The sequence below is a fragment of the Triticum aestivum genome, chromosome 5B, assembly GCF_018294505.1.
Source record: "Triticum aestivum cultivar Chinese Spring chromosome 5B, IWGSC CS RefSeq v2.1, whole genome shotgun sequence".
Taxonomy (NCBI): domain Eukaryota; kingdom Viridiplantae; phylum Streptophyta; class Magnoliopsida; order Poales; family Poaceae; genus Triticum; species Triticum aestivum.
Window position 1 is genome coordinate 420,211,974 of NC_057807.1, and position 9,031 is coordinate 420,221,004.

The window sequence follows — 9,031 nt, forward strand, 5'->3', positions numbered from 1 at the left end:
GCCTCCTCCTCCGCGCGTCCTCGTCCGGCCGCCGGAGCGCGCCGCCGCCGGAGCCACCCGCACCTCGCCTTGCGTCCCTCGTCGCCCGCGCCGCCCTCCTCGCTGGAGTTCGCGGAGGCTCGCCGGAGCTCCACTCCAGCCGGATCTACCCCGGGTGGATGAGATCCACCGGGAGATGAGCCAAACGCCTCCGCCTCGTCCCGGATCCCTCCGTCCCGCTCGTCCTCGTCCCGTTGACTTTTCGGAGTGGTAAAAATCCGCTAAGTCCCTGAATCTGTGACATTATCATGCCATGTTCATCGCACCATATCTCTGCATCCGTAGCTCCGTTTCGTGTGTCTAATATATCAAATTGTTCGTCTCAACGAGTACTTCATTTCATTCCATTGCATCATGTTCATTTGAGCTCATCTTGATGCCTGAATCATCGTTGCAAGAGTGCTTCATAATGTTGTCTGCTGTCTGTTAACAGAACATGCTCATTTGTCATTTTTGCCATGATTGATATGTGCATCCTATGAGGTTGATGTCTACATGTGTTTTGAACTATGCCATGCCATCTTTACAGAGGTGCTTACCATGTATTTTTGTGATCAATGTGGTGACTAGCACAAGCATGCAAACTAGGCTTCGTAATGTTGCTGATTTTAGTCCCTGTTCTGCTGTTATTTTGATGCCATGTAAACTTGATGCTACAGGGATATCCATGCTTATTTTGAGATACTTCAGTAAGGTGCTTTGTTCTACATGTTATGCTCTATCCATCCATTCCCCTCGTAGCAATTATAGCTTGCCGTAACTTGTTGTAATCTTGCTCCAAAGTTGCTTCATAATGTTGTTGTCAGCTTGTTAACATTAAGTTCAGTTGTTGCCATGTGTTTTGTTAGTGATCCATGCACCCTATGACCTTTCTCTTGCCATGCTTAGCTTCATAAATATGTCTTCTTACTGTTGGTTGCTTTTCCATGCCATGTATTGCTCTGTGGTGAGTGGTACAAGCTCATCTACATGCCTACTTATCATTGTTCCTGCCATGTTTAAATCTGTAATATAACTTGCCATGTTTACATGGGTGCCATCATATCTTCTGATCCTTTTTGGCTTATGGTCAGTAAGGGACTTTTGTTCTATGCATTTAGTAGATTCATGCCATGCCTTTGTTTGCCATGTTAAGTTCCTGTAACATGGTGTTTGATAGCTCTAAACATTGCAACCTGATGTTATTTCTGCTAATGACTGAAACTGTTATTATTTGCAATCTTGCCATGTGTGTTTGAGCATGTTCTAGTGATTTCTGGAGATAGCTCGGTGTTCATGTTTTGTTATGTTTTACCTGTACATCATGCCCATGTATTTTGTTTTCATGTTGAGATGTTGTAGCATGCTGTTTTGGTGCTTGCAATATGCCTAGTTGCTGTTTTGGACAGATTGTTGCTATAACTTGTTTCATGTGTGTGTGTTGAACCGTTGCTCCGTTTTGAGTGTGCTCTATATGAAACTTGCTTAGAATTGCATGTAGTTCCATTTTATCATGTTGCATCCATGTTTTGAGGCGTTTGCTTGATGTTTGAATGCATTTTGCATCAATGCCATGTTTAACTTGTTTTGCTCATATCTTCTAGGCTGTAGCCCCGAACTAAATGAACTTTATATGTAACTTGACTAGAATCTCGTGTAGATCATCTTGGTGCATCTTAACTTGATGTTTAACAACTTGAACATAAGGTTTGTTCAGATCTGGACCAACTTCGAAATATGCATTGAGGACTTACCGGAATTGTTATATGTTGTTCCCGGCCTCATTTAAACTTGCCTTGATGTGTTGCTCTTGTTTGCATCATCTCTTGCCATGAGTAGCCTCATCTAGATTTGTCATGCATCATGCTTGTTGTGCATCATGTCTTGTATATGTGTGGTGTGTTTACTATGTTGTGTGCTTCTTCTTGTTAGTTCCTGTTTCGTTGTGATCATGAGGATTCGTTCGTCTATGCTTGGTTCGGCTTCATCCGTTCGTCTTCTTCATGGACTCGTTCTTCTTCCTTGCGGGATTTCAGGCAAGATGACCGCCACCCTGGATCTCACTACTATCATTGCTATGCTAGTTGCTTCGTTCTATCACTATGCTGCGCTACCTATCATTTACTCTTCAAGCCTCCCAAATTGCCATGAACCTCTAACCTTTGACACCCTTCCTAGCAAACCGTTGCTTGGCTATGTTACTGCTTTGCTCAGCCCCTCTTATAGCGTTGTTAGTTGCAGGTGAAGTTGAAGATTGCTCCATGGCGGACAGGATTATGTTGGGATATCACAATATCTCTTATATTATTAATGCATCTATATACTTGGTAAAGGGTGGAAGGCTCGGCCTTATGCCTGGTGTTTTGTTCCACTCTTGCCGCCCTAGTTTCCGTCATACCGGTGTTATGTTCCCGGATTTTGCGTTCCTTACGCGGTCGGGTGATTTATGGGACCCCCTTGACAGTTCGCTTTGAATAAAACTCCTCCAGCAAGGCCCAACCTTGGTTTTACCATTTGCCTCACCACCACCTACATTTCCCTTGGGAGTAATTAACCCGAGGGTTATCTTTACTAGAGCACCGTGCGGGACCATCCCTTGGCAACTTGGGTTACGTCGGTACCTGTACGGTTAGCTTATCCGGTGTTGCCCTGAGAACGAGATATGTGCAGCTTCTATCGGGATTGTCGGCGCATCGGGCGGTCTTGCTGGTCTTGTTTTACCATTGTCGAAATGTCTTGTAAACCGGGATTCCGAGTCTGATCGGGTCTTCCTGGGAGAAGGAATATCCTTCGTTGATCGCGAGAGCTTATCATGGGCTAAGTTGGGACACCCCTGCAGGGTGTAAACTTTCGAAAGTTGTGCCCGCGGTTATAGCCAGATGGGAATTTGTTAATGTCCAGTTGTAGATAACTTGACACCAGGTCCGAATTAAAACGCATCAACCGCGTGTGTAGCCGTGATGGTCTCTTTTCGGCGGAGTCCGGGAAGTGAACACGGTTTCTGGGTTATGTTTGACGTAAGTAGGAGTTCAGGATCACTTCTTGATCATTTCTAGCTTCAAGACCGTTCCTTTTGCTCTCTTCTCGCTCTTATTTCCGTATGTTAGCCACCGTATGTGCTTAGTCGCTGTTGCAACCTCACCACTTTACCACTTCCTTTCCCATTAAGCTTTGCTAGTCTTGATACCCATTCTAATGGGATTGCTGAGTCCTCATGGCTCACAGATTACTACAACAACAGTTGCAGGTACAGGTTATGCGATGATCATGACGCGAGAGCGATGTTGCTTGTCTTGGAGTTCCTCTTCTACTTCTTCTTCGATCAGGGGATAGGTTCCAGGTCGGCAGCCTGGGCTAGTAGGGTGGATGTCGTTTGAGTTTCTGTTTGTGTTTCATCCGTAGTCGGATGGTGCTCTTATGTAAGATGATGTTGTATTCGTGTGGCATTGTATGCCTTATGTATGTATCCCCATCTATTATGTAATGTTGATGTAATGATATCCACCTTGCAAAAGCATTTCAATATGCGGGTCTATCCTTGATGGGACCTTCGAGTTCCTTTTGGATAGGGTCGCATATTGGGCATGACATTACGGCCCTGTTGTTCACTCTTTATCCTTAGTGTTCCTTGATGAGTTGTCCTCCAAGGTGGTTGGTGGTGATTTTGACATTCTTCGTGACCCGGTGGACAAGAACAATTCTCATTTCAATTGGCATCTCGCCCACCGTTTCAATGATTGCATCAGCAATGCCACTCTCAAGGAGATCCCTAGAGTTGGGGATTGATTTACCTGGTTAACAGACAACTTAACCCTGTGTGTTGTGTACTCAATAGAGTCTTTATGTCGACAGACTGGGAGAACCACTTCCCCTTAGTCTCCCTCTCCACACGTCCTAGCATTGGATCGAATCACACACCTCTGTTGGTGGACGAAGGTGTCAGTGCCAGACAACCTCCTTCCCGGTTTCACTTTGAAACTAGTTGGCTTATTAATGAGGACTTCAAACCCCTTTTAGTTAATAGATGGGCTACGCTTGAACGTAATTGTGTTAGGTCCTTTGGCCCTCTCGATGACTGGAGGTACTGCTCTCAAAGGCTGCGCCAATTCCTTCGTGGTTGGAGCGTTAACCTTCGTGCGGAGGCCCTCCGCTCTAAGGCTTCTCTATCATCCGAGATCAAGCTTCTCGACTCCTTGGCTGATTCATGGGCCTGGATTCTACCAGTTGAGAGAATTGCTACGCCCTTGAGTCCCAATTAGTTAATCTCTACTATGCGGATGAGGTATACTGGAAACGGCGATGTAACATCTCGTGGATTCTGAAAGGGATGCAAATACTGCGTATTTCCAGGGCATTGCCAATGGTCGGCGCCGTCGTGCCAACATCTCTACCCTGATTATTAATGGCCAATCCTGCTCAGATATTCAGATCATATCCAACCACATCTATGACTTCTATTCCCCTTTACTTAGTGGTCGCCCGGACCCTGGTATTAGCTTTGCCATAAATGCTTGGTCAGGGGACCAGTGTGTCTCTGAGGCTAACAACTGCTTTCTCATGTCTCCCTTGTCATGTGAGGAAATTGACGTTGCAATGGCTTCATCGAAGTCTTCCTCTGCCCTGGCCCGGATGGGTTCTCGATTCCCTTTTTCAAAGCATTATGGCCCTCCATCAAAACTCTCATGTATTGCATCTTCCAGGGTTTTTCCCTCGGCACGATTGACATCTCGCGGCTGAATTATGCCTCCCTCACCCTTCTTCCCAAGGTCAAAGGGGCTGACAACATCAAGATTTTTTGACCCATAGCTCTTATTAATAATATCGTGAAGTTTCCCTCTAAAGCTTATGCCTCTAGATTATCCCTGATTGCTCACATGATTATTAGTCCAACCCAAACCGCTTTTATCAAGGGCCGTTTTATTCTTGATGGGATTGTGGTCCTACACGAGCTCCTTCATGACATCTACAGGTCAGGCAAACAAGTCGTGGTTCTTAAGATCGACTTCGAGAAGGCCTACGATTGTGTTTGTTGGTTGTTCCTCCAAGAGGTCCTTCTTGACAGGGGTTTTGAGAGCTCCTTCATCATGAGGGTCATGCAACAAGTCTCTGGCGGCCACACGTCTATCACAATCAACGGGGTTGTTGGCCCGTTCTTCAAAAATAGTCGGGGCCTCGGGCAAGGACCCCATTTCCCCTCTCCTATTCAACTTTGTCGCTGACGCACTAGCTAAAATGCTGGATTCTGTGGCGACCAGTGGCCACATTAAGAGGGTGGCCAACAATCTCTATCCAAATGGCACCTCTCACCTTCAGTACACGGACGACATGATAATCTTGATCGAGAAAGACGATCTTCAGCTGGCAAACCTTAAGTTCATCCTCCGCTACTTCGAATCCTTGTTTGGGCTCAAGATCAATCTTAGCAAAAGCAAGGCCTTCGTCCTTGGCTACGATACCCATGAGCAACAACAAGTTGTCAACCTTCTTAGTTGCTCTTTGGGCACCTTTCCGACCACCTACCTAGGCGTCCCAATTTCTCCTCGACGGCTCAAGGCTGAAGCCTTTCGGGCTTTAGAAAAGAAAGTTGGTGGATGGGTAGCGCCCTGGAGGGGCCGCTATCAATCTTCTGCTGGCAAAGTGGTGCTTACGAACTCAAGTATTTCCTCTCTTCCGACCTTCATTATGGGTTTTTACCGCCTCTTTGCAAGTAACCATGCCTCCTTTTATAAAGATCACAGTGCCTTCTTTTGGAACACTGCTGATAACAAGAAGAAATACAGAATGGTCAAATGAAAACCGATGTCCCGACCCAAACAGCTTAGCGGGCTTGGCATTCTAAACACCTCTGTTATGAACCAATGCCTCTTGATGAAGTGGTGGTGGTGTCTCTATTCTGATTCCCCCAATTCCGTTTGGATCAAGATCTTGAAAGCCAAATCTTTCCCAAACTGCCCCGCTCTCATGTCGCCGGTCAGGTCGGACTCGCAATTTTGGATGTCTCTGATCAAACTCCGAGACATCTTCAGGAACCTGGTTCGTTTCTAGGTAGGGGATGGGGCCTCTACCCGCTTTTGGCTTGATTGGTGGACTGGTAATGGCCCCCTTGCAGCTTCTTTCCCCCGCTAATTGCTTATGTTCCTGATCTGAATGCTTTGGTGGCCTCTTTGGCAGCTGCGGATTGGGACTTTGCCTTCCGCCAAACCTTGACTCCCAAAGAGTTGGTATCATGACAAGACCTTATTGCCCTGTTACCCCTGCTCTCGGAGTCCCCCCGATGTGTTGGCCTGGCCCCATTCTGCTTCTGGCCGATTCTCGGTCAAATCTCTATACGAGAAACTTATCCCTGGTAGGCCTAATGATCGCTTTAAAGGGCCGTGGCAGGCCCGTATCCCCCTTAAGATCAGGATCTTCCTTTGGAAGGCTATTAGACGCAAACTCCCTGCTAGCGACCAGATTGTTAAATGGCAGATGCTCCCTGGCCCAGTTTGGGTGGAACTGCATCTGCTCCTAGCTTATGTGCACTTGGAATCCCTAGGGTTTCAATGACATGTTCGAACTTACGCACAACTTGTCGGGGCAAGCGCGCATGATTTTTGGGTTTTCTTTGTGGCTCTATGCTGGAGCCTTTGGACGAGTAGGAATAAATTTACTATTGAACATTATTTTCCTAACAAACCTTCTGATTGCCTGTTTAAAATGGTTGCCTTCTTATAGCCGTGGGCGCCTGTGTTTAAAGTGTGCGAGGTGGACACCTTCAACTCTCTTATCTCCAAAATCCGTGCGAATGCCATCAGCCTTGGTCATCATGTCGTGCCTCCTCAAGCTACTCGAGTGCCTTAGTGGTTTTCATTCTTGTGCTTCCTCTGGCCTGCGTGCCATCTGCCCTAGTGGCTGTACCGTACTTTGCAACCCTGCTTGGTTGCCCTTGCATTGTTCTTCTCTTGTAAACCTTTGCTATTTGTGGTACTGGTGGTGATTGTCTTTATTTATAAAGTCCGGCATCAAGCCTTTTCTCCAAAAATGTACGGGCAATTTTGCTAGTTTATTCTTAAGGCATGTTTGTACTGTTGACTCAACAGACTTATTTTGTATCGACTTGCCTTGAACTTATAGTATTGATATGATGGTTGTTTTATCTATGAAACGAGGCGAAAGAGTCTTTCGAGAAGGTACAAACTTTGAATGGTTCCGTCGAGTGTGACTGTGAAACACTCTTCTCGCTAAGTAAGAGCATTACTAGTAGAACCCTCAAACCCTTAAATCCTCAAAGCACTTTTAAGGGTTGAGAAGTGCCACTTTTTGACACTTTTAAGGGTTGAAAAACAGGGGCAAATACTAGAACCCTCAAACCCAACCCGTAAACTGCTTTAAGGGTTGGATTTGAGGGTTCTAGTCTTTGCCTCAACCCCAACCTTTAAATCTATCATTTGGCATCTCACAATTTATGACAACAGAACACAATCAACTTCCAAACAAACTACCAAATGACAATCATTGATGCATGGTTTAATAGTTTACATCACAAAATCATCATCTTCCTCCTCTCATCGGCATCATCACCAAAAGTTGCACCTCGGTGCCATCTCCTAGACCACAAGCGGGCTCCATCAAGCATCTCCATCGGCACCGGTGGAGTCGTACACACCGCCATCACCACAACTACTCATCGGAGTGTCACCTCGAAAAGTAGAGGACGCAACACGAAACATCCTCTTCCTCTCCGTGATGTCCTCCTTGTAGTCCTTCCACCATTGCAATTGGTCTTGATCCATGTCCTTCTTGGACATCATCATGTGCTCTTTCTCTTCCACCATGAGTTCTTTCCATACCTTTGCCTCTTTGAGCTTGATCATCCTCTCCTCCAACTCGGCCTTGCGCTTTGCTTCTGCACGTTTTGCTTCAACTTGTGCAAGCTTGACCTCTTTCTTCTTCTCGGTGATAAGAAGCTTCATCTCCAATGTCTTTATTGTCAATTCCTCTCTTGGCTTTATCATGTGGTCCATCTTCTCCCTTAGGCTTGACGCCTCTTCTTCCATCTTCACCCTTAGCTTGCCCTTCTTGTTTCTCTCGGGCTTGCCCACGTTCCTCTCCTCCTCATCTTCACTATCGTCCATCCTTAGCATTGCCGACTTCTTGGGTGCGGTCTCTTGATCCCTCAACTTCCACTTGTCAAAGGTTTGAAGAATTGACCAAACATGCTTAAATGGGAATGGCTTGCCCTTGGAAGCGGCCATCTTCTTGTACCTCAAGCCGGCAATTGTCTCCTATCAACCACACATAAATCACATAAGAACCCACCAATAGCATAGTGCACACACATAATCAAAATAGTGAAGAAATATGTACTCACATAGTCACTCTCCACGGTTCCACTAGGTGGTGCATCCCTCACTTGGTCCATGGCCGCACTCCAACAAGAACAAGCGGGCTTGATCAACTCCCACCGTCCTTGAAGCGACCGGAATGTGCGATGGATGAACCCACTAGTCTTCGGCTTGATCCTACAATAGACGTCCTCGATCCTTTGCCAATAGATTTTATCGGTTTGATCGGTGCCGGTGGTAGCATCCATTCCCACAGCTGCCCAAGCACGAACCAAGAGGACATCTTCCGCCTCGGTGTAGTTTGTCGACCGAGCGTGTGGGCGGGAGCGGCGGTGAATGCCTCCACCCCTATCTCGGCCACCTCCTCCTCGTCATCCCCTTCATCCTCCTCATCTTCCTCCTTTTCCTCCAAGTCGTCACCAACCCTAAAGGGGTCTAGAGGCGGAGCTCCGAGGTCCACCTCCGCGTTTTGGAGGAGGTCCATGAACGAGGATCGGGTTGCCATTTCCTCGAGCACCTCGTGCGCAGCGGGAGGAGGTTCGACGACGGTGGCGGGCGGGGCCGCGGCCGCGGCGGCGGGCTTCTTCCGCGGCTTCTTCACGGCCGAGGACGAGCCGACGACCTTGGCGGCCCCTCGAGGCCCACGGCCGGCCGCCTTCGGCCGGCTCTTCTTGGGGGCGGGCGCCGGG

At 47.3% G+C, this 9,031-nt stretch overlaps 1 protein-coding gene across 1 annotated transcript; it reads right to left on the reverse strand.

Annotated features, from left to right (window-relative positions):
• Positions 1-7,543: 7,543 nt before the first annotated feature.
• Positions 7,544-8,950, reverse strand: LOC123116277 (uncharacterized). The gene is made up of 2 exons (XM_044537259.1): positions 8,369-8,950; positions 7,544-8,282 (listed from the first exon to the last, which is right to left on the reverse strand). Exons 1-2 carry the CDS (start codon positions 8,588-8,590, stop codon positions 7,626-7,628), a joined length of 879 nt encoding a protein of 292 aa, XP_044393194.1. The 5' UTR covers positions 8,591-8,950; the 3' UTR covers positions 7,544-7,625.
• Positions 8,951-9,031: the final 81 nt, after the last annotated feature.

Excerpts from the sequence above, each read along its gene's own strand:
- LOC123116277 (XM_044537259.1), bottom strand. The coding sequence starts at position 8,590 with ATGGATGCTACCACCGGCACCGATCAAACCGATAAAATCTATTGGCAA. Across the intron at positions 8,283-8,368 it reads GAACCGTGGAGAGTGACTAT|GAGACAATTGCCGGCTTGAG; the intron begins GTGAGTACATAT and ends TGTGGTTGATAG.